This window comes from Neolamprologus multifasciatus, chromosome 15 (assembly GCF_963576455.1).
Source record: "Neolamprologus multifasciatus chromosome 15, fNeoMul1.2, whole genome shotgun sequence".
Taxonomy (NCBI): Eukaryota; Metazoa; Chordata; class Actinopteri; order Cichliformes; family Cichlidae; genus Neolamprologus; species Neolamprologus multifasciatus.
In genome coordinates, this window is record NC_140453.1 from 6933934 (window position 1) to 6959602 (window position 25669).

At 39.0% G+C, this 25669-nt stretch overlaps 2 protein-coding genes across 6 annotated transcripts in view; both read right to left on the minus strand.

Annotated features, from left to right (window-relative positions):
* Nucleotides 1-6838, minus strand: part of akap7 (A kinase (PRKA) anchor protein 7) — a 47890-nt gene extending 41052 nt beyond the window's left edge. Inside the window, exons 1-6 of one of the 3 annotated variants that reach the window (XM_085132899.1) lie at nt 6248-6836; nt 5926-6175; nt 5093-5248; nt 4584-4738; nt 4111-4247; nt 1938-2098 (exon numbers count right to left, since the gene is read on the minus strand). In XM_085132899.1, the coding sequence (XP_084989025.1) occupies nt 1938-2098; nt 4111-4247; nt 4584-4738; nt 5093-5248; nt 5926-6175; nt 6248-6427 (1039 nt within the window). In that variant the 5' untranslated portion in view covers nt 6428-6836. Of the gene's footprint in view, nt 1-1937; nt 2099-4110; nt 4248-4583; nt 4739-5092; nt 5249-5925; nt 6176-6247 lie in introns of all 3 variants that reach the window. The other 2 variants (XM_085132901.1, XM_085132902.1) reach the window with 2 other exon arrangements.
* Nucleotides 6839-7513: 675 nt separating this feature from the next.
* On the minus strand, nt 7514-19054 carry LOC146501438 (uncharacterized). Of its 3 annotated transcripts, XM_085132896.1 has the most exons (15): nt 18884-19054; nt 18699-18767; nt 17598-17719; nt 17421-17481; nt 17121-17267; nt 16225-16293; nt 13569-13690; nt 13407-13467; nt 13101-13253; nt 12610-12678; nt 11809-11871; nt 10711-10767; nt 10512-10586; nt 8705-8914; nt 7514-8446 (listed from the first exon to the last, which is right to left on the minus strand). In XM_085132896.1, exons 2-15 carry the CDS (start codon nt 18757-18759, stop codon nt 8136-8138), a joined length of 1581 nt encoding a protein of 526 aa, XP_084989022.1. In that variant the 5' UTR covers nt 18760-18767; nt 18884-19054; the 3' UTR covers nt 7514-8135. The 3 variants fall into 3 exon arrangements, with proteins under 3 accessions (XP_084989022.1, XP_084989023.1, XP_084989024.1); XM_085132897.1 differs by lacking the exon at nt 10512-10586 and having other exon boundaries at nt 18884-19052; XM_085132898.1 differs by lacking the exons at nt 10512-10586; nt 11809-11871; nt 12610-12678 and having other exon boundaries at nt 18884-19051.
* Nucleotides 19055-25669: the final 6615 nt, after the last annotated feature.

Genomic DNA, 25669 nt, shown 5'->3' on the forward strand with positions numbered 1-25669 from the left:
TCTGCGTTTCTGTTTCGTCCGGAGGAGCACAGGAGACGTACACGATGAAGCAGAGAGCGGAGGAAAGAGCGAAACACCAGCACGGACGTAACATCAGCCAAGCAACACAGCGATTTTGCAATACGTGGCACGCTGCTTTGACAGATCATGGCATCCATGCAACCAAAAGATTTAAAAAACCTGCATAAAAGGTGTGAAATATGAATTTATTCCCTGCACTTTGGTCTCAGTGTGCATCAATACCATTTAATTTCAATGCAAGTGTTACCAGCTGTCCAGTTAGCATTCCCCACTGTCCGCCATTTAGTATTACCTGGTACTGTTCTCTGCTTCAAACAGCTTCAAGTTTCACTAAGATTGATATCTGGTGCCAGCTTACTGATAATTGTATCATAACAGGATGTGATACACTATATACTCACATCAGCATTTCATCCCACTTCTTTTAAGTTAGATAACCTTGTCCCAAATCACTGGTTCTGGCAAGTTAGCCCCAGCTAATTACAGCCATGCCCAAAACCCATCGCTGTCTGATTCAGTGTTTTTGAGACTTAGATAAAATAAAACCCCCTCAAACGCTCAGCTCAAAAGTAATAATATGTAGAAACTTTGCCTTTGTAGCTCTGTATAAAACAAAACAGCTTCTGTTTTGCTGAATTACACCAAACCCTGACATTGAATTCTTTCTGGGATTTGCCTTTGCTTGGCCAATGTAGCACATTTTTGGCTCTCAGCAGCAAATCTCAGCATGAGCAGCTACAAATCCCACAAAAACAGTAATGCTGCCCAAACACTATATGTTCACTTTAATATAGAACATCTCACAGAGGTAGAAACAATCGAAAAACCTTAAGTATCATACACACATTAATTACAGCATACTTCCAATTTAACTGTTAAGGGTGCAAATGGAAAGTATTAAGTGAAGGTCACCTCATTTACTGTGTATGTGTGTGTGTGTGTGTGTGTGTGTGTGTGTGTGTGTGTGTGTGTGTGTGTGTGTGTGTGTGTGTGTGTGTGTTTTAGTGGTGCAAGAGTATTGGAGTGGGAATCCTCTTAGAAATGGCTTAATGTTGTTGCCAGAGGCACAACACAAAAACAAACACGCAAAAGATTCTGAAGGCACCCACACACGAGGATTTAGGCACAAGAAGAAAAATGTAGGAACAGAAATGTTGACATGTACACACACACACACACACACACACACACACACACACACACACAGAGATAACAGAAAAGGAAAAACACCAAAAATTCCATTTTATTTAATCAGATCGACTAAATTACAGATGAGGACGTGTTCACACTGTGAAGTCTCAAGTCTCTGCACTACATAGAGTATGACTTTAATCATTTCTACACGTTTGTACGATGTATAACTTTGACCCGGAGGTTCTTACCAAACTGGTTGCCATTTATTTTAAGAATTCCGCTATTCTCGTTTTACCAGGTCCTCTGTTGTCTCCGAGACAAACGTCAGGCTTAGACTTTCCATGACTTCTGAATGAGAGACTTATGACTTAAAACATCTTAAAAGATCTTAAACATCTCCTTCTCTTGCAGTTGTCTAATCATTGATACCCATAAGAAAGGCTCCACCACATCAAGCATCCACCTGCATTAAGGTGTTTTAAGCTTCGTAGTGTCTCGAGAAGGAAAAACCCTCCAACTGTACATACTTTTAATTGATCTCATATGTAGAAACGTAAGCAGACACTATTAGCTACTAGCAGCTGATTCCAACTTCAGACACCCCTCCAGAGTGCACACCAAGCCAAGTACAATATCACATTAGCATTGAATTTCACCCTCTGCTAAAGCGTGAAAAGCAATTAGAATAAAAATGTCACTCAGTGCTTTCAAACCTAAACACCAAAGAGACAGAGAGAGGAAGGATGACCACAAGAGCAAGAAGCTAAATGTTTGCCACTGACCTGCCAAGCTGTCCAGTGTGTGTCTGTGTTGTCCGGAGGCCAGTCCGACAAACACCACCTCCTTCCTGAAATGACTTATCCCTGAGAAGGGCAAGACCAGATCCCTCCCACCCAGCAACTCAGCCAGTGACGGCTCAACCTGAGCCAGCACCGCTGCCGCCCTAAAAGGAAATATACACATGAATATACACAACACACAAACACGCACACACATTCATGACTTAATCCCCTCTCTCGCTCCCTTCCTGTCACATTACATAATGGGAGAATCTAGTGATTACTAATAACACCATCTTCTTCTTGATGGGATTAAGCATCACTTCATCACATAACGCAGCTCCGATGTCCCCAAGTGTCACGGAGTTAGCTCACAAAAACACAGACTGCCTTTATATTTCCATCAGCCTCTAAAGCTATGCGAGAACAGCAATTTCAAACTCAAATCTTTATTTTTCTACTGACTTTCAAAATACTTCAGTTATATATGATATGTGCAGTGGCAGAATTTGAACTCATTTAGTATTTTAGCCTTTAGGATGTGTGTGGGACAGATATGTGCTGACAGAGTAAAAAATAACTGAAAATGCTTAAAATGATTAAAAGAAAGTTTAAGATGAAAACGACTAAGCTGATTAAGACAAGGCTTACTCTAAAACATCCAAACCGCTCGTAAAAATGTACAGCCTGACCGTCGTGGAAGTGCTGAGAGGAAAAGATAAGACAAGCCGTACCTAATGTGACACGTTGGTAATTAGTCACTGCCGACACTGCATCCATATATTTACTTCTGCAACAGGATTTTGCCGAGCTATCAGAGCTATCTGATGTTGTGATAATGTGCAGCTTTAAAGAGGCTAAATGGGATTCAATGAGAAAATTTGATTCTGACAGTAAACTAGTTTGAGAGCACTCTGTTTGATTGAAGTTCGGCATTTTAGGATTACTGTGCATTTTATGCTCAGAGAACAAATAAAGAAAATGGAGAAACCGGAACAAAAGAGATGTTGTTCTAGTCAACCTACATCCCAAGACACGACACCTGCTGTCACTGAGTACACCGCTGCTACATGCATGTGTGCATGTTTGGGGGGGAAAAAAAGCTGCTGAGGATTCTCCGCATGGAGGAGGAGGAGCGACCCAACACAGTAATCTGGGGGATACAATGATCTCAGTGAGGGGCAGAAATTTGTTTTGGTAAAACAGTTTTTTGTTGCATAGCTTTGGCCATTTTATTTGCCGCCCCTCTCTGAGCCTGGGTCTGCTGGAGGTTCCTTCCTATTAAAAGGGAGTTTTTCCTTCCCACTGTCACCTAGTGCTTGCTCATAGAGGGTTGTGCAATACTGAAGGGTTTCTTTCTTATATTTTAGGGATTTTACCTTACAATATAAAGCACCATGAGGTGACTGTGGTTGTAATTTGCCACTAAGTTTACCTGAGTTGAACTGAATTGAATCTGAGTCCTCTTAGGTACAATAATGAGCCTCGGCCCAGCCCTGTAATGTAGCATCCAATGTGTGTTATAAAAAAAAAAAGAAGCTCTGAAGGAATGAATCAAAGAGCTGCAAGAATGTGTGTGTGTGAGAATGTGGCTCGCAGTGCTAGAGTGATCAATAAGACCAGAAAAGTGGAATATAAAAAGCAACCCACAACGCTGTGAGCACTTAGATGATCATTTTCAAGCTCACAGAGAGAAGCTCTGCTGTAACTAATAACATTAACAATAGCCGTCTTTTTACTGTTACTACTCAAGGCCATTTTTAATGCTATGAGTAACAACTGAGTTCAAAATGGCTGCTGTAAAAAAATCATTTTGTTGTGCGATCAACAGAAGACTTTTGTGACAGAAGTCATTTTATTATGTCGCAGTAAGAAAAGGATGGGTATCTAAATGATAATTAACTTCTTCAGTCTGAGGGCGACTCTTATTCAGAGCAAAGTTTACTTCCTGATGTAACTACTAAAACATAATTTATTGCTGTCATGAACAATATAATGTCTGCTTTTTAATGTTAGTGTGCTATAGCATGACCAAAATATGACATGCACTTACATTCTACAATCTAGTTATAGTTAGTTAAAGAAGCAAAGGTCATTTCAATTTGGGTGTCATAGTATTCATATGAACTTCTGTGTGTGTGATGTGATGTGGATGTCAGCATGCGCACCAACTCACAGGTCTACTTGCTCCTGATTGGCAAGATGAGTGACTAAAAGCGTGATGTGAAGAGTTGGGACAGGGATCATAGCTTTGGCCAGTCGGGGGTCCTGCTGGAGCACGGCCTCTTGAACCTCACTCACAGCTGAGCTTATCTGTCAGTGGACAGAGAGCAGAAGTCAGTTAAAAGCCACGTCCTTAAACTGTGATTTCATATTGACTGTATGAAAGAGGAAACTAAACTGACAGCTATCAGCCTGAGAGAAACTTGAGGTTTGTTAAAGAACACCTGCCAAGGCCCAGGTGAGGTTCGTAGTGTTGGTTACCATAGTAACTGTCCCTTGATTTCCTTCACTTTCCTGTTAACAAACTCAGAGCTTTCAGTAAACCCACTTTCTGGAGGAGACCCTTTTTTCTAAACACACAGCTTTTTATAGATGAAGAAAGGAAAGATGCTATGTGCATAAACTCCACCTGCTCCAGCTTCTTACCTGAGTGTTAGTAATGGGGATGGAGACAAAGTAATTGGGTCGCTGGCTCTCTTTCTTTTTCTTCTTCTTGTCCCCATCGTCCTCACTGTCCACTCGGCCCTCGCTGTCTCCTCGCTTTCTCTTTCTCTTTTTCTTAGTTGACTCTTGGCTGGGGACTACGGACAACAGCAAAATGAAAGTTACAATTAAAAATATCAATTGAAAGGTCCCAAATCGTGAAAACACATCCTATTTTGTTATGTAGTTCTAATGGAGTTGGAGGTGTAAAATATAAGCTATGAAAATATGAAGTTGCTTCTGATTCCGCTCCTCTAGCACCAACACCAGTATGAAAAAAACTGGACATCATGCTAAGGATTTGCATAAAAATAAATATAATACAGGATCAGGACAGTGAAAACAGACCACTTATTAGCCACAACGTGCCCGCTTGACTTGTCATCAAGGCTTCTTAATAGTGGGGGAAAAATGCTGCTAATTCAAGTAATTATAAAACATTAGGAACATACATAGTGCTTTCCATGTTGTTGGGCTGGCCAAAGCAAATGGAAGCTCTGACAATAAGTTTTCAGAAGTATCAGAACACTTCAGCGTTGTCTTCATCAGTTTCTTCCTCTCCCTCCTCAACTTCCTTCTAGTCTTCTTCTCACTTGATCCTGAAGGAGCTGTCAAAAAGCAAACAAGTTTAGCATACTGTATATACATGAACTGAATATACAAATGAAAAAAAGAACAGACATGCAGTGTTACCCACAGACTCGACATGGCTCATGAAATAGTGTGCTAGAAACAGCACCAGAACCCAAAATTATGATACCCAAAATCTGAAAGTCTGAGAATCATACAAGACGTGTTGGTACTGAGTACTAAGTTTCTGGCACCGTAACATTTTTACAGTGTGCTTAAGTTGCTTAGGTGCAGAATGCCGGCATAGAAGATTGTGTTCTTCTAACGTTAAATTATTGCAACTGTACGAGTCATCATCTAAATTGCATCTGGACTTTGACTCAGGCAGAACCGCATTATAAAACGTGTTAAGCCATAATCTTAAGAGTTTCTGGCAAAAACTTAAAGTTATGTTTGGTCACCTCATAAAATTTTAAAAAGCAGTTATGAAACCTTTTTTCATTTAAATTCAATCATGCAAGGACATGTGGCAAGCGTGTTTACTAGTCTATTGTTTTCCACGCTCACATTTGATAAATATTGCTTTGCTAAATAAAACACAGATTTCAAATTATGTGGTACCAGGAAGCCAACAAAAAAGTGAATCTATTCCCCAATTAAACCAAAGATTAGTCAGTATTGTATGACAGTTTCAGCCATTTTTTTTTTAACTTACTGGACACCGAGGCAGCTTCAGGATCTGCAGGACTTTCCTGGACCTCCATGCCGACTGCCCCTGTCTGGGCTGAAGTCATCACCATCTCTCTCAGCTCCTTGTGCTCTTCTCCGACCTCCTTTCCTGCCAGATTTTCATCACCCTCATCATCCTCATCTGATGCAACTGCAGTTGTGTCTCTTCCGTAGGAGATGCTGGCTGGTTGCATATCACACAAGGTGAGCAGATGATGATAGGACGGTGCTGTCACCTAAAACAGAGAGGCCATGTATCATTTCCAGGTTACACTTTCTGCAGCCAGCTTGATTTTTCCCTTCATTACCTGAAATCTGAACCGCTGTGCAGGCGGCTTGAGGCGAAGAGCTCTGGCTTGTTGGGAATGACCGACAGATACTGAATGCTGACTCCTAAGCAGCACTTCATTAACAGCACATATCCTCTGTAAACACGCGCTTTGTGAACGCTTAGACCCGAGGCTCAATATCACACGGCTGAAGATCATAACACACAAGTCTGTTCAATTTTAGATATAAACTTTTAGATTTTTAAACAGAGAAATATGTGAAGTAGGCATCACAGAGAACAACATTGCAACTACCACACAAAAAAAACAACAACAACAAAAAAAACACAAGTCTGCAGCTTTTTATGAAACTCAAAAGACTGGCTTTACCTCCGTTTACAACACCTGTTGAAATATATCAGAGCCATGCTGCAGAACATCTGCTGAGCTACACAACTGTTAGCTAACTCTCTCTAACGGAGCTGTGCTACTGTTTATCAAATTAAACGAAATACGTGCACATTTTTCTTACTTTTCTTTATATCGAGCTGGTAGTGTTTGTATCAAAACTGGTAAGGTAAATAACACAAAATAATATTCATGCCAACGCGCTAAGTAGCAGGACCTACCGGAAGCATTCATTTGTAAACAATATCAAACTTCCGGTCTAGAAAAAAACTAAAACAAACATTTTCAAAATAAAAGTACAAGTTATATGTCCTCTCCATTTAGGAAAACAAAGACACTAAAGACACAATCATATTCATCCAGCTTAGTTTAACTTCATATTTACTATTTTTTTCCACCTTAATTTTCCCTTTCATGAATGCCTTTCTGCAGAAGCTCTACGCCCCAGGGGGCCTCAAAACACGGTTTAAGTACCACAGTGCTAATCTAAAGAATTAATAACACGTCATTTATGTGACATTAATTTGGCGTTGCTAGCAAATCAAAGGACCGGATTAAACGTAATTATTCCGTCAAATACTAGAATACAGCGCAGTTTATATTAGTTCATTTTTATTTAGATGACAAACTTTACACGAACCATAAAGCAAAAAAAAAAAAAAGAAAAAAGAAAAAAAAAGTTTGTCACACACAATTTTTCATTTTCTATGAATATAATGTATACATGTATAAAGTGGCTTATCATTGAATATGTGGTCTTTGCACTCTTTAGTCTTTCTTAGAGTGAATAAAGGTCAAGAATATCGAAAATAACAGCAGAAATATTAGCTGAACTAGGTTAAATTATACTGTAAATACACTGGTGTTTGGAACTGTTCAGGACCCCTCAATTTAAAAAAAAAAAAAAAAAGGGAAAAAAGAAAAAGAAGACAACAGATGTTTTTTTTACATTTTTATTCACAATTTTAAACATTGGCTTGATTTTTTTTTTCCTGAAAGATGAAAATAACTTGCAGATTTACATAGCAACTGTGAAACTAATCACAATACATTTGACTTTGATATAAATATATTTATAATTTATCTTAATGATCAAAGGACTTACGATGTCACTGTGTACATATAGCTGTAACTGTCACTTTTGTTTTTTTTAGAGATAAACAGCAGTTGGTACAGTTGAAAGTAGTTTTATGGCTATCTACACCCATATACTGTGTCTCTGACCTCTTCTTTGACACTTCATTATCACACCTGTTGACTCTGCAACTACCCTTACAGCTGAAATATCTTAAAGTACTGAAATAAAGGTCACAAAGACAATTCTGTGCTGCCCTTTTGTTTCACAATGTACAAAATAATTATTTTGCATGATCAAAACCATAAAATCTTCGCTTCCTACTCAAATGGTCAGAGCAATCTACACTACTGAAGTGATACAGCGCAAAAAAAATTTGATTACAAAAGAGTAATGCATGGGACATATTTACAGTTTCTTTGACTTGTGATATCTGACTTTACACTATGAAAATCCCAAAAAGGATTGAATTCTCATTAATCGACCACCACTATTACTACTTTTAGCAGTGACATTCTGTGTCTTTCCACTTGTATCTTTAATTGTCTGGATATCTGCGTGCTGCAGTAATGCCTTACGAATTTCAGAAATGGCATCGTTATTTTGCTGACACTGCAACAATCCATGCACTGTCTCATGGTAGAACACATGGAATGGTAACATAGCATTAGAAACGTCATTCCATGTTTTCATTAAAGCTACATGCTTGGGTTCATGTGTGTGATGCATCAAAACCAGAATGACAGGCTGAGAACCTACAGAGAGCAAAAAAGAGGAGACGGATTACGAGAACATAACATAACAGTGGAAAAGTATTAAAAGAAAAAAATTTAATGGCTACAGATTTTCTTATACTATAGAAACATTAGACAAAATTCATGCTATTCTTGATGCTTTTAAAAGCTCATCATTATTATGAGTTACTTTCAGGTTGTATTCTCAAACCCAAAAATGTCTCATAAAACACAACTGCAATTTTTTGAATGCATGACTAATTTAATTCTTTCCCTTACCTTTGACTTGCGTCATGGCTGCATCAATATCTGTCCCCATACGTGAAACAATGGGACAGAAGACAATAATGGCCTGGCAATCCTGATCGCTTTCTTTCTGTTCGATCAAATTCAAATCTGGATCCTCACTTAAAGCCTTTACTTTTTCCAGTATCTGTTGATGGGCATTAAAGGTTTGTCCACTTTTCACCATCTTGTACTTCAGTGTGGCTATAGAAATAATACAAAAAAATACAAATAAAGACCAAGTTAAATTCACAGGAGAATCAAATTAAACTTCCTGGAATACAGTGATTCATGATAAATGAAATAAAAGACTTTGCTTCAATGAGTGAAATCAATTTATTAATATAGCACAAAAAATTCTTGCTTAAATTTCCAAAACATTACTAGAATGATTAACAGAGCTGTCTGAGTCTTTTAAATATAAAGTCTTGAGTTGAACAGGTTTTAAACATAGTGTTTTAGATCATCTAAATGCAAATATAAAAATGTTAAGCATTCTCGAAAACAATATATGTGCTCAGGTAACTATACACTTTACAATATGCAGCTGAAATTTTAGGGTTTATTTTTCAATAAATTTTTTTAGAGTGGAACAAAATATCATTTGATACACTGTACTGCCAAAGGTATTTGCTTGTCTGCTTCTACACACATATGAACTTAAGTGGCATACCATTCTTAATCTATATGGTTTAATATGATGCCAGCCCATTGTTTTCAGCTATAACAGTTTCTAACTCTTCTCGGAAGGCTTTCCACAACGTTTAGGAGTGTTTATGGGAGTTTTTGAGCATTCTTCCAGAAGCACATTTGTGAGGTCAGACATTGATGTTGACGAGAGGCCCTGGCTCGCAATCTCTGCTTTAATTCAACTGAATGTTGTCCTGTTAGGTTGAGGTCAGGACTCTGTCCAGGCCAGTCAAGTTCAGTCATGTTCCTTCTATGTTGGAATAGAAAGGGGGCATCCCCAAACTGTTCCCACAAAGTTGGGAGAATAAAATATTTCAAAATATCTTGGTTTGCTAAAGCATTAAGGGGCCAAGCCCAATTCCTGAAAAACCATGCCCCATGATCCAAGCTATGATCCCCCTTCCACCAAACTTTGCACTTGGCACAATGCTGTCAGACAAGTACTGTTTTCCTGGCAATCGCCAAACCCAGACTCATCAATCAGATTGCCAGACAAAGACGTGAGATTCGTCACTTGAGAGAACACGTCTCAAATGCTTCAGTAATGTCGTGTTTTACACCACTGCATCTAACACTTTGGACTTATTGAAATAAAGCTTGGATCTAGCACCTTGGCTACGGAACACCATCCCATGACTCTACGCATTATGTGCCTCGCTAAATCCGCTCTGTGATTTTACGTGGTCTACCACTTAGTGGCTGAGTTGCTGTCATTCCCAATCATTTCCAGTCACTGAGAGTTGATTGTGAAATATTTAGCAGCAAGAAAAGTTTACAACTGCACTTGTCAGACAGCTGGTGTTTTTTTCACGATACCATGCTGGAATTCACAGAGTAAACTATTCTTTCAGAATTGTCTGTAGAAGCAGTCTGCATGGTTAGGTGCTTGATTTTATACACCTGTGACCATGGAAGTGATTAGAACACCTGAATTCAATCATCTGGATGGGTGAGTGATTACCTATAGTGTGTATAACAGTGTATTAAGTTAGATTTCTGAGATTTTTCTTAACATATAATAAGTGAATATTGAATATTGCCTGGAGTTGGAAACCTTAAAACCTGGTCAATAATACAACCTTACATTTTAACAGTGAAGAGCTAAATTTACCTTGTCTTTTCTGTGGATGGTCACGCTTGAAAGAAGGAGAGCGTGACAACCGATTTGCACTACTGGTACTTGTATCTAACAAATATTCATGTAAAACAGCTATGTAGCTATATATGGCTATTGTTAAATAGCCATACATAGCTCCATATGCATGTGTCTGTGTGTCACTAGAGTGTAAGTAAAAGAAGGGGAAATTTACCTTGTTGTATTTCTGGAAGGTCACTAGTTTGGCTATTGTGACTACTTGACGAAGAACCTGTTGAGTACAAGGGCATAACACATTTACAAGAAATAAAAAAAAATACAACTTATGAATGTATGTAAAAATCTTAACTGTACTTAAGTAATAATTTACCATATCGTCATATACTATAGTTTTATACTATATGTAAGGGGTTTCTGAAAACCTATCCTGTGAATGACAACATAGCAGAATTTTGACTGACTTGACCTTTTCCATGTGTTTGTGATTCATGTGCAAGATTTAACACTTGAAGCAGACTGCTACACCAGCGGATTTTGTGGCAGGAACTTAAATCAGATAAAATTACACGAATGTTTGCACTTTTACTTTTAATTCTAACCAGTGAGAAATACATAAAATCAACTAAATGAAAAGCCAGCAGTGTTTAAATTACTGACTAAAAAGAAGATGCCTGTTGAATCTACACTCATGAACTTACAACACGTTAAGATTAGGCTGATTATACAAATCATTTCATTATAATTACTTTTGTGGTTCTGTTTTTTTTTTAATTATTATTATTAGTTTGCGGCATAAGGTATGTGTTTCTGACACCTATACTCAATTGCTGCAACAAGAAGCCTACTTACTTATAGTACCATCTAAATGCAAAACATGTTGCAGCGAGCACAGAAACTGTGGGAGCTGTTAGCCCTAGCCGTTCGAGTACCAACAAAAGGTGTCGGCAGCCCAAACTTGATGAAATGACTGGTTTTAGGACCAGACAAACTTACAAATTCTCTCAGAAAATGGATTGCTGTAGACCACCATCAGTGGTACAAGATAGGGGGTTAGAAAATGTGCTATTTAGAGTCAGGTGATCCAACTTTCCAAATGCCATGCAGAAAAACTATATCATGTAAAATTCAACAGCTTTATGACACTGAAAAGCAAGCAAATAATATTAAATTCGATTAATAGAGATTCATTAATTACAAAACCTCTAGTTAATTAGATTAATTTTTTTTAATCGGGTCCCACCTCAATATAAATATTTACATTTTATTTTCTCTAACAGTGTAGAATAAATATTCCCAAAACACTGCCACTTACCTTCCAGTTTATCGGCTGTTTTTTCATCCTTGCGTCTTTTGTCTTTAAGCAAAACATATTCCTCTGCAGAAGAGAAGAAAAAAATCAGAGAAAACGGAGGTTGGACATTTTTGTTGCTGTCATCCTATTGGATTGGCATGACTTCTAAACAACATGGAAAAAGACCTGCTGTGCAAGCTGGGCCTGCAGGAGCAAAAGACAAGATGCCCCAATACTGTTAGATGTAGATATTTGCATTGTACTGTCAGTCTATTCAAGCTTCATCAAAAAAACACCCACCATTTACGGTCAACAAAAAGTGAAAGTAGACTGACTGAACAGTTTGGTCATGCTGTGGTTATTGGAGTACATGCGCAGCCCCGCCCACTATAACCACGCGATCGCTGCAAAATGTCCACCCTACTGTTACTCATTTTATATTAAGATTTAAAAATCTAGTTGGTATTGGTATGGTGAGTAGCCTTCAGTAATAGTAATAAATCACACAGCAATAGTACATTCATGTAGTTGTAAACAGCATGATAATATATTATGTAATCCAAAGTATTCAGAATACGTTACTCTCATTGAGTAACGTAACGGAATATGTTACAAAATACATTTTGGGGCATGTATTCTGTAATCTGTAGTGGAATACATTTTAAAAGTAACCTTCCCAACACTGACCTTAACACCTGGTGAAGAGCTAAATTTACCTTGGTGTGGACAACATTGCACTACTGCTAATTGTATCTAATAAACCTTCATGTAAAACAGCACTGTGTGTCACTGGAGTACAAAGAAAAACAAGGTGAGATTTACCTTGTTGCATTTGTGGAGAGTCACTGGTTTGGCTATTGTGGCGCTTCACTGGACCACTTGACAAAGAACCTGTTGAGTACTTCTTATGAATCTTATGAATGTTTGTAAAAATCTTAACTGTACTCTAGTTCTAATTTACCATATAGTCATATACCATAGTTATATACTATATGTAAGGGGTTTCTGAGAATCTATCTTGTGAACGGCAACATTTTTGACAGACTTTACCTTTTCCATGTGTTTGTGATTCATGTACAAAATGTAACACTTTTTGTACACAGACTGCTCTGAGCATGGCATGGGCAGAATGACATGTTAATTGAGACTTCATGTCTCTGTTATTTCCATTCAATGGATTCATGTAAAAAATAGATGTAAAAGCAAAGAAGGTTGAGCTGTGGTCAGATATTGTGTCTATTCAATACCAAAGACATGGCTTATGAATATTCAGCATAAATGGACTGGATCAGATAGAAAACTGGATTAAAAACCTTTGTTCTGGTTCTGCAATGGTTGAGATTTCCTGAAGTCCTCCAGTAGATTGATATGTGCATCAAGGAAATCTTGCACTTTATTCATTTGGGTCTTCATTTCCTTCAACATTTTCAGGTAGTCGACCAAGACTCCATTTTCGGTTAAGGCAGCTGGATGGAAAGTTTAAGGTTATGTATAAGAATCTACATGTGATATTTTCAAACTTCCCCAAAACATCCTAAATCCATCCATCCATCTATTTTCTTCCGCTTATCCAAATCAATCAAATGCAAGAGCCAACAATGTTAGCAGGCTGTACTTACCCCTGAGAGATTCATGTGGGATGAAGTCCTTGAATTCCTCTATGAGCACACCAATTGGTTTCTGAAACAAAGAAAAACAAATAAAAGTGTTTATTGTCCAGATCTGACTTTCTATATGGGTTACACACGTCCAGCTGAATCCCTCTCCTCTTGCTTGCTTACCTGCTTGTGTATTATATCAAAGATTTCCCTTATCCGTTTGACATTTTCAACTCCAGGGAACAGCAAACCCAGGTCTTGTAAAGTCAGTAACTGGAGATCTGAGTCAGCTCTCAAACCTTCCCCTGAAAGATCAGATGTGTTATTGATCAAGTAGTCTCCTGATTGTCTGTGAAGGTTCTCAGTCATCCAGGTCATCGTAGTCTAAGGAGCTTGGAAAGAAAAGCGTCTGGACTTCTTTAAGTTGCTTGAAGACGTTTCACCTCTCATCCGAGAAGCTTCTTCAGTTCTAAGAGTCAAATGGTGGAGAGTCCCAGATTTAAACCCAGTGGGAGTTTCTCCCCAAAGAGGGACAAAGGACCCCCCGATGATCCTCTACCTAATCACATGAGTCAAGGTGTGAAAACGGGTGTGAGCTCATTGTGAAACCTGGCCCCACCCTATCATGTGATTTCCTGAGGTCAGATGGCCCAGGGTGTGAGTGGGTGTTAAGACGTCTGGGAAGGATCTCAAAACTGGATTATAGATGGCAGACAGTTGGTGTCGTAAGCCACCGCCTCTGTTCAAAGATGGTCAGTCACAGTGGACATAAATGGCTTCTTTCACTCCTCTTTCAAACCAGCTGTCCTCTATGTCCAAAATGTGAACATTGGCATCCTTGAAAGAGTGACCTTTGTCCTTAAGATGCAAATGGATCACCGAGTCTTGTCCCGTGGAGGTGGCTCTTCTAAGTTGTGCCATGCGCTTGTGAAGTGGCTGTTTGGTCTCTCCAATGTAGAGGTCTGGGCATTCCTCGCTGCACTGTACAGGATACACCACATTGTTAAGTTTGTGTTTTGGAGTTTTGTCTTTGGGATGAACCAGTTTCTGTCTGACTGTATTGCTAGGTCTGAAATGCACTGGGATGTTGTGCTTGGAGAAAACTCTCCTAAGTTTCTCTGATACACCAGCTACATAGGGGATGACAATCTTGTTGCATCTGTCTTTCTTATCCTCCCTCGCTGGTGTCCGATCTTCTTTTCTGTGCATCTTTGCTGACTTTATAAACGCCCAATTAGGATACCCGCATGTTTTGAGTGCTTCCTTTACATGTGTGTGTTTCTTCTTTTTCCCTTCAGGCTTAGAGGGAACATGTTCTGCCCGGTGGTGTAGGGTCTACTTGTGAAAAGATTTTACCTTATTACCTTTATGTTTAGCTTTATTTGAATTGCACAGTAATGCCTGTACATAGCATGTCAGCAAATTCTTTAGCTGCAACAAAGTGATCACATGAGGAAGTTGCTCAAGTTTAGACAACACCCACATGTATGGCCTCGTATGCAAGCAGCAGATAAGAAGTTGTTTTTTCCTAACTTGTACTCCACCCATGAGTGTTACGTGAGAGGACAGTATATAATAAACTCTGAGTGAATGCCTGGCGCGCTTTGCCTACACTTTCTGTAGTCGACGGAACGTGTCAGGCAATCGTCCATGTACATGAATTAACTCTGGGCCCGTGATTCTTTGCTTTCCTGAGGTTTTTCTCCTTACACTACTTTTTCCAAGTTTGTGTTCCAGAGGGTGATGGGAGTCAAAGAGGAGGTACTGGTCCGTGTGTGTGGGCTTCCGGTAAACTTCAATGTTGAGGTTGCCATTCTCTTCAGTGTGCACAGCACAGTCCAGGAAAGGCAAACAGTTGTCCTTTGTGTCTTCCCTGGTGAACTTGATGTTTTTATCCACGGCGTTAATGTGCGCTGTGAAGGATTCCACTTCTTGTGTTTTGATTTTGACCCAGGTGTAGTCTACATATCTGTACCAGTGGCTGGGTACTCTAACTTTAAAAGAGCCAAGAGCCTTTCTTTCCACTTCCTCCATGTAAAGGTTGGCTACAATAGGTGACACGGGGTGTCTGTAGAAACCCTCATTGTATTTGAAATATATAGGTGGTAAGGCAGAGGTCTAACAGTGTGCAAATCTGATCGGGTGTGAAGTTAGTCCTGTCCTCCAAGGAGTTGTCTTCTTGTAGTCGTTTTCTGACAGTCTCCAATGCCTCCATGGTGGGTATGCAAGTGAAGAGAGAGACTACATCAAAGAACACTATGGTTTCATCTGGATCCAGGGTAAGTTTCTGGACCTTGTCGGCCATCTGGACCATCTGACCTTAGGAAATCACATGATAGGGTGGGGCCAGGTTTCACAATGAGCTCACCCAAAACCATGGCAGATTGTGACCCACACCCGTTTTCACATCTTGGCTCATGTGATTAGGTAGAGGATCATCAGGGGGCCCTTTGTCCCTCTTTGGGGAGAAACTCCCACTGGGTTTAAATCTGGGACTCTCCACCATTTGACTCTTAGAACTGAAGAAGCTTCTCGGATGAGAGGTGAAACGTTTTCAAGCAACTTAAAGAAATCCAGACGCTTTTCTTTCCAAGCTCCTTAGACTAGTCTCCTGATTATACATTATTGAAGTTATTATTGTTCGTTGTTGTGATTTGGCGCTGTATAAATAAAACTGAGTTGAATTAGAATTATAATTCAATTAATGGTTTTGTTTGCTTTTTTCTTGTTAGTTTGCAGCATAATGGAGCAACAATGGAGCCTACTTACTGTAATATATTTATGCCTATTTACATCATATTTACTCTGACAGTAAAAATTCTCAGAAAACTACATTTACCTTCCAGTTTATTGGCTGCCACTTCATCCTTGCGTCTTATTTCCTTAAGCAAAATATCCATGATTTCACCTGCAGAAAAGAAGAAAAAAATCAGAGAAAACGGAGGTTGGACATTTCTCATACTGTATAGTTCCTGTTTCTGTTCTCCTGTTGGATTGACATAACATCTGAACAATGTGGAAACAGACCTGCTCTACAAGCTGGGCCTGCAGGAGCAAAAGAGAAGATGCTGGGATGAAACCCCCCCCAAAAAACAAATACTTTTAGCTGTAGATATTGTTGATCATGTTGTCAGTCTAGCCAAGCTGATCACAAAACGCCCATCATTTCAGAATTAACCCACAAGGTTTAGTGTTCATGGGAATTTGTGACGTCAGACGTTAATGTTGATGAGAAGGCCTGATTCCCAGTCTCCACTCTAATTAATCCCAAAGTTGTTGTGTCGGGTTGAGGTCAGAACTCTGCGCAGACCAGTCAAGTTCTTCCACACCAAAGTAGCTAATTGATGACTTCATGGACTTTGCTTGGTGTATTGGTGTGCAGTCATGTTGGAGCAGCAAGGGCCCATTATTGACTAAAAAAATGGATGCCTGTTAATCTGTCCATTACATTGAGAGAATGACATGTCAATTGAGACTTCATATCTCTGTCATTTCCATTCTGTGGATTCATGTAAAAGTAGATGTAAAAGCAAACAAGCCTGAGCTGTGGTCAGATATTGTGTCTATTCAATATCAAAGACATGGCTTATGCATATTCAGCATAAATGGACTGGATCAGATAAAAAGCTTTACCTACATTAAGTTGAAGTTTGCTACCCTCTGTAAAAGCTTTGAATCTGCACTCGTGAAATTAAGACACGTTAATATTAGGCTTAAAAAAACTGGATTAAAAACCTTTGTCCTGGTCCTGCGATGGTTGAGATTTCCTGAAGTCCTCCAGTAGATTGATATGTGGATCAAGGAAATCTTCATTCATTTGGGTCTTCATTTCCTTCAACATTTTTAGGTAGTCGACCAAGACTCCATTTTCGGTTAAGGCAGCTGGATGGAAAGTTTAAGGTTATGTATAAGAATCTACATGTGATATTTTCAAACTTCCCCAAAACATCCTAAATCCATCCATCCATCTATTTTCTTCCGCTTATCCAAATCAATCAAATGCAAGAGCCAACAATGTTAGCAGGCTGTACTTACCCCTGAGAGATTCATGTGGGATGAAGTCCTTGAATTCCTCTATGAGCACACCAATTGGTTTCTGAAACAAAGAAAAACAAATAAAAGTGTTTATTGTCCAGATCTGACTTTCTATATGGGTTACACACGTCCAGCTGAATCCCTCTCCTCTCAGTTATAAACAGCTTGCTTGCTTACCTGCTTGTGTATTATATCAAAGATTTTCCTTCTCCGTTTGACATTTTTAACTCCAGGGAACAGCAAACCCAGGTCTTGTAAAGTCAGTGACTGGAGATCTGAGTCACTGCGTAAATCTGCCACTGAAAGAGCAGATCTGTTATTGATCAAGTAGCCTCCTGATTATACAAATTAAAGTTATTATTGTTCGTTGTTGCGATTTGGCGCTGTATAAATAAAACTGAATTGAAATAACATTCAATTCGTGGTTCTGTTGATTTTTTTCTTGTTAGTTTCCAGTGGTTTCTGACACCTATACTCATTTGTTGCAACAACGGAGCCTACTCACTCTATATATATATATATATATATATATATATATATATATATATATATATATATATATATATATGCATAAATATTTACATCTTATTTACTCTAGTAGTGTAGGATAAATTAGGGCTGTTTGATATAACGATATATATCGGATGACGATATAAAAACGTCTATCATTTCGTTTTACACTATCGTTTGTTTCGTGGTGTTGCAAAATAAACTGTTTACGGCAATATTTTTTCATCGTTTTGATGGTCACTGTAGTGGCTATATTAATTTCTTAAAGTTCTCTCTTTGTCTTATATTTAATATAACCACACTAAGGATGGGCAAGCGCCTGTTTTTATGCGTTTCTGTTAGCAACAATGACGGTAACACCATTGCGTGTCCGCTTGTTTATGTTCCACATAAACCTTTCACAATAAAGCTCAAGATCCTGTTGAGACTTTTCAAAATAAACTGAATCAGGTGAAAGAGCAGATTATTTACAATGAGAAGTAAAAAACAGCTGCCAGGTGATAAAAAATAAACCTTAGACTCAAACGTTAGAACAGGCTTTTCCCCGCAGCACGCTGTGTAATAAATACTCACAAAGAAAACGGCTTAACTTATGTCTAAAAATGTATAGTTTCATGCATCTGTTAAAGATTCACAGAATTTACAGAAAATGTTACATTTTTGTGATTTATATCGTTATCGGACGATAGAATTCTTATATCGGGATATGAGATTTTGGTCATATCACACAGCCCTAGGATAAATATTCTCATATTCTCTGCCACTTACGTTCCAGTAGAGAGGCTGCTGCTTGATCCTTGCTTCTTATTTCCTTAAGCAAACCCTCCATGATTTCACCTGCAGAAAAGAAGAAAGAGTCAGAGAATACGGATGTTGGACATTTCTCATACTGTATGACCTGTTTCTGTACTCCTGTTGGATCGACATGACATCTGAACAACGTGGAAACAGACCTGCTGTGCAAATGGGGTCTTCGGGAGCAAAAGAGACGCTGGGATGGAAAAAAAAAAACAAACCCAAATACTTTCAGATGTATTGATCGTCAGTCTAGCCTAGCTTGATCACAAAAACGCCACCATTTACAGTCAAAGGAAAGTGAAAGTAGACTGACTGAACTGATTGGTCATGCTATGACGTCGCAGGGCTTTAAGCAACCATTGGTTCATGAGCAGCCCCGCCCACTATGACTGCTAAAAAAAAAAAAAAAGTCTGGGTACTAAAATATCCAAAGTCACGCACTGTGTGTTAAACGTACACATAATTTTTACACAAAGTACATTTCACATTTCACATTCTGGCAAAACGAACAAGAACAACACCATGTCACAATGTAATCCTGTAATGTGTCTCATCTGTAAAACTTTAAAAGTCTATATAACAGTTAAGTAAGGACTTCGTTGTTTCACTCGAGTCCCACAGCATCAGTCTTCAAGTTTGTGTTACAGAGCCAGATTGAAAGAGCTCAGCATGCAAACACTTAAAACACCAGCAGGGTGCAGCAGTGCAGTTTTTCTTTGCTAGTGCAACCTGTACAAAGTGCACACACTGCCATACATCTCAGTGCAGGCTTGCACAGTAAAAAGACTTCCCTCCAAATATGCTGCCGGTAAAAAGACTCCAAAAGAACACTAAAGGGCGTTAATTTGAAAAGGAACAGGGACAAAACCAAGAAATGATTTCATTTGTTTCATGTGCTGTCAGGATATTTAAAGGTGAGGAACCTTTAGTATTAACCCATTTAATCTCAAATAATTTTCCCCTGCAAAATAAGTGCATGCATTTTACTCCTTAGACATCCCCTACACACAATATGTTACAGTACAGCACTGACTGTGTTCTCTCCGTTCATTAAGCTTTCTGCTATTTAATAGTAGCTTCAGCAGCAATATTTTTTAAATTGTTTTTAAATGTTATAAAAAGCTGAAAATTGCAACTTTTCCTTTATTTTTATTAGTACGTCTTCTTGTCCACTAGATTCAAATAAACCTCAATAAAAATTGCTCTGCACATGTAGCATGTGTGTGCTCACTCTGTCCTCAGAGCCAGTTTCACCAACAGCTCAGTCAAATTTGTGCTTCACTCTCTGTATGTCTGCAGAGAGCTGAGAGATAAAGAGAAGCTATCTTGAAGTCAGAAGCAGCGGCATGTTTGTCTTTGTGTCTATATAACTGTTTGAGTTCTTCTTGGAGGCCTTTTGGCAGTCGCTGACAGAAGGTGAAGTGCTTTTTTTTCTCTCTCCTGTCTCAGACTTTACTGCGGGGGGGAGACAGCTCCTGGTGGCTCTGCTTAGCTTCCTTCATGTATGCTGTTGGAATGAAACAGTGTTGTGTGAATCTGACTGCGTAACATAGCAGTCTCTACGCAATGACATTCAAAGCGTGTCTGAGAATGTGAAAACGTCTGGCTGCTCCTTCTACGACGGCTCAGTGTTTAGCTTTTTGATTGTGGCATTCAAGCTTCTTCGGTGGTCCCTTTGAAGAGAAAGCAAACAGTAATACTAACAGCAGGGTTTGAGCTTTAGTTTCAGTAAACAGCAGAAGTTGTTTTGATATTTCAGTCTTTCTGGTTTTAATTAAACTGTAAGCAAATACGGCACATTACTGCCGAGCTGCTTCAGTGACCATTACTTTATCTGAGGGGGAAGCAGTGACAAGCTTTGGCCAGAAGATGGTAATCAGGCATCATGGATCTATCGATTCAGCAAATGCAGGAGCATTAATGGATAAGTTTAAGAGCACATTTGGACTCTAGCCTAACTTTTCAATGATGCCAAGTCTGCAGTGCATCAGAAAATACTGAACTGGAGCCAATGCTTAACCCAAACAGATGTCTCCGTCTTACTTAGTGGTCTCATTTACAGCTATCAAGATGATATCTAATATGTTTGGTTCCAAATAAGTAAGTAATGATTCATTTTGAATAAATAAAAGAGCAGTGAGTGGGAAAACATGTATTTGACCATGTGAAAGAATGAAGATGCCAAAAATGTGTAACTGCAGAGCACTTTTGACCCAAGAAGTGTATCACACAGAGGAGGAGATTATAATCAATTAATCACATGTATGTTAAAAAAAAAAGTAAGGTCGATGATATCAGATTTGAACCTATGGTCAAAATTACCGCAAAGTGATGCAGAAAGACTTCTGATTTAGAGGCTGGTGACTGCTGTCTATACATCCTGCAGATGGCACAAGGAGATACAGTTTGTAAAACTGCATCTTAAAAGCAAATCAAACTGACATAAACTCAGCATTTCTGCTCAAATCTCAAATTCCTCTTGAACTTAACTTCAAAAATTCTTGCAGAGCAAAGTCTGCAATCATGCGACCTGCCTTCATTTAAAGCCAATCTCAGAGAACATTCAAAGGACACCGTCGAGCCAGCTGAGAAATTTAAAATTATTCTACATGCAGAACTTTTCGAAAACTTTAAATGGGCTCAGAGGCAAAAAAAAAATCTGATTTGGTCCAAGGCTATAATGCCATGTCATGTGTACCAGCATACAGCATGTATGAGGCTCTCTTTTTAGACCACAGACTGTCCTGTGCTTCATCATCTGCTCTGCTGGTCATGTCAGAGTACGATGACTGCTGGCAGACTCACACTTCTATGCTATGATCAGAAATAGCACTCACTTGAGTTTCGACTGAGTCATGATAGCAAGGCTACCTACATTGTGAAGCCTCATGGGTGCTCTTTGGTTGCTTTATTCAGGGGCAGTGATATGAAAACACTGCTGTATTGCCTGTGCACATTACATATAATTACATATAAACTGAGTCGAGGGTTTGGGGGGATGGAGCAGCCATATATAAAGGTATTAATTCCACTTTTCCTGATACCAGCTTAGACAACATTATGACGTGTTTGATAATGTTGCTTCAGGAATGTGAAATTGAATTAAAACAATTATAAAAACAACAACAACTGTAAATACAGGCACATAAATAAAGGATGGACACAGTACTACAAGGGAGAATGTATGATTTCCTGTGTGTGCATGCTGCAAAGAGCAGACGCTGACCTTTGGATTTCATAAGCAAAGAATGGATGTGGAAAGACGATGTCAAGTGGGGAGAAGAAATTCATATGTATTTGATCCTTTGATATGAATGGCAAGCAGATAAGCACAGATGAGAGGTTGTTCTAAAACAGGGGAACAGTGATGCAACTCGTGTTTCTTCGCACCAGGAGTCTGATCTCCTCCTCTTAACACACTCAATTATCTCAGAATGAGATTTTCTCTCGACTAGAAACAAGCAACATGTAAGATTAAAAGTCAACGCTTTGTAGGCACTGATGCACACACATTCACGCACGCACACACACACACACACACACATACACACACACACACACACACACACACAAAGCGCGCACAGTCACAGACATTGCCCTGAGTTATTATGCATTCATAAATCAAAAGGTTGTGACGGGAATTAATCTAAAACGATGGTGAGCGTAAGTCACCGGATGCAAATATGACAGCTTTATTAGAAAACTAGATTGCTTGAATTTGTCTGAATTAATGTGACACTTTTTCTGATTAAACAGCACTCCCTTCCCTTCACTTACCAAGCTGGGGATGGAGGGGGGAGGCGATTAAGGCGACCACAGAGAAGCAGAGACTGCTCATATCCACAGTGGGGGTTTTTTTGTTGTTGTTGGGGTTTTTTTTGTTTTTTTTTTATCTTATTGTTGTTTATACAACAGCAATACTTTTTAATTAAGTTTCTGAAATGAGCAGTCCAAACCATTCACTGCCTATGATCCGAACAAACTGAACAATCACATTCATAGGGAGCTCTAAATACAAATATTTAACTCATAATGATGAATATGCAAGCTGCTATTCTATGTCTGAGCTTAGATGGGCCAACTATTGGATTTAAATATTGGTTAGTTGGCTGAAATTACAATTTTAAATGATTCATATGTTAGCAATTAGCAAGTATTTGCAGCAGTATGGCAAGGGTGTCAAACTCATTTTACATCAGGAGCCACATGGAGCCCACTTTGATCTGAAGTGACATTTCTATAGTGTGAAAATCCCAAAAGCTTCCAAAACAGTAATCCACCAACCAGTGGGTGACATCCCCTACCATCTATAGGCCTCCAGCTAAATGGTTGTCATAACCTTGCAGACACAGCCGTCCCGCTCTTTTTTCCTGGCAGTGCTCGGCAGGTATTCCCACTCCAGCTGCAGCCTCTTCAGCAGACCTGTTCTCTGTTACCTGCTGGGGATTTGAAGACCAGGCTGTTCCACCAGTCTCCGCCAGATTGTTGTACTTAGCAGCAGTAATCAGACCTGTGCTTATCCTATGCTTTGCTTAACCTCGGGTTCTCGCTTTTCTTCCTTGTTCCCTCCTGATGTGTTTGGTTGCTGATTCCTGGTGAAAGCAGTCGGAGCCTGGATTGGGAAAATCAGGGAGATATTCAATTGGGATAGCACAAGGACATGCAATACGTAAAGGTGTGCATCTTTAAAGCAAATCCAACTTAAATAAACCTCACATTGCTGATCAAATCTTAAATTCCTCTTGAACGTAACATCAAAACGTCTTGCCGAGCAAAGTCTGCAATCATGCAACTTGCCTTCATTTAAAGTCAATCTCAAAGAACATTGAAAGGACACTGTCAAGCCAATGGAGAAACTTAAAGTTATTATATGTGCACAACTTGTAGAAAAACTTTAAATGGGCTCAGAGGTTCTTGTTTTACAAAAGCAACATTTAGAACAGGTGTCATGTTTAACAGCATAGAGCATCAATGAGACATACATCTCCAAGCAGATGTCTCGTTTTAGACCACAGACTGTCCTGTGCTTCATCATTTGCTCTGCTGGTCATGTCAGAGGACAATGACTCACACTTCTGTGCTACCACCAGTAATACTGAGTGAGAATCTTGGGCTCTCATTTTCCTTCCTAGTTCTCTCCTGATTCAAACAGTTGGTGTCTTGATTGGGAAATTCCCTGAATAGAAATTCTCACCTGTAAAAACCTAACTGGCCAGGACAGCTCTCTGCCCACTTAAATAAATAAGTTCCTGCCTGAAGAATTTACATGCCTGCCTACTGTAACCCACACAGAACACACCAGCACTGCAGGTTATGCTTCCCTGTCAACACTCACCTTCACTCCCCAGGTGAAACTTGCATTCTGGATAACCCTGCCTATAAATACAACAGTTAAACCGGTAACATTTGTCTGGGTTTACTTTTAGGTCCAGACATTCTAGTCCAATGTAAAAATGCAAATTTATGGCATTTTAAAAATGTTATATATACTGTATGCGCATGATAATGGCCTGGTTCTTTTCAGCTCTTCTTGACAACATGTCTCATTCAGCCATTGGCACACTCCCATACAAGCACGCTTTTCTACATTTAAGTGCTTTCGACCTAACTTTAACACTCTAATGAATTCACCAGGAACAATTCAGTTTAGTACTGTATCTTTTCCAAGGTTACTTGGCATGCTAGCAGAGACTGAATGACCAACTTTACTATCAGTGGATGACCTGCTCTTCCTCATGAGCCACACCCACCCCGACCAAATATCTGAAAGCTAAATATTCACAGCTGCATCACCATTTAGATGTTTAGATCTTGTTAATGTTGATATTTTGTGTAATCTTCTGTTTAGACCCAGCTGAGATCAATGGGAATGTCCTAAGATATTTTCTTTATGTTGTTTGGAAAACATAAATCCAAACTATGATGGTAAAAATGTGAAATTTGCCCTGGGAAGACATAGACGAGGTACGAGTGCACCAGATCTGTAGAATATATTTGTTGAAAGATTTCATTCAAAATTCAGGAGATGACCCAGTCAGTCAGCTTTGTCTTCTGGGAAGCACTGAGGTGTCCATTAAAAAAAGTCTCATAGTGTTACTTCAAACGGCAGTTTAAGCTATCTCCGTGAGGATTGACTGACTGCTGAGTGACAGATCAGCCAACCAAAATTTCTCCCCCTGGAGAGAAACAAAAAAGATTGAAAAAAAATTAAAGAAATAGCAGCTATAATTTACCTCATTTGCTGCATCTTTGTAAATATTAAAAAATGTTTGTTTTATTCCCTCAGGAAATTCTGATCACAATTTGGAATAATTAATCAGGCTTTGATTTAAAATGTACCTGATCAAAATAATTGTTGCTGCTCAGTGCTCTTATTAGCTTTTTAAAGAGAATGATGTGAAACAGTGGTGCTGGGGGATTTTCAAAGTAAAATGAAGAAGTCTTCCAGCTTTTACAAACTACTTTTACCTATATTTAACATCACAAATCAACAAAGTGTTCAGCTTCTTGTTTTACATACAGTCTCTATTGTACCTACTGCGTTTCTTAATGGTGCTTGTTGTCATTATCGCTCTCTCTTCTGTCTTTCCTGTTGCCTTTCGCTTCCTTTTAATTATAGAGCACTTTTCCCTCTTCTCTAAAAGACATAACCGCAAACAGAATCTGTGAATTACCTCCTCTACTGAGTGCTGATGTATAAAATACAGCAGCGAGGCACCAGAGACGGGGAAATAAACATAAAAAAGAAGAAGATTTAAGTCAGAGGTGATGTGACATGTTTATTGAACAGATAGGTTTTGTGGGTTATGATGGAAAATAGCAAGTGACTCTGCTGATTCCACCTTTAGAGAGGAGGGATAACCAGCCTGCCGCAGGGAGAGCAAAGCAAAGTGGCAGGTAACGACAGAATGCAGATCACAGCCTGACGTGCACAACTACAC

Bases quoted from the DNA above. Each gene is read 5' to 3' on its own strand.
- LOC146501438 (XM_085132896.1), bottom strand. From the start codon at position 18,759: ATGGAGGGTTTGCTTAAGGAAATAAGAAGCAAGGATCAAGCAGCAGCC. The intron at 13,254-13,406 runs GTAAGTACAGCC...CTTTCCATCCAG, and splicing joins CCCACATGAATCTCTCAGGG to CTGCCTTAACCGAAAATGGA. The intron at 12,679-13,100 runs GTTTTTAATCCA...AGTACTCAACAG, and splicing joins ATTGCAGAACCAGAACAAAG to GTTCTTTGTCAAGTGGTCCA.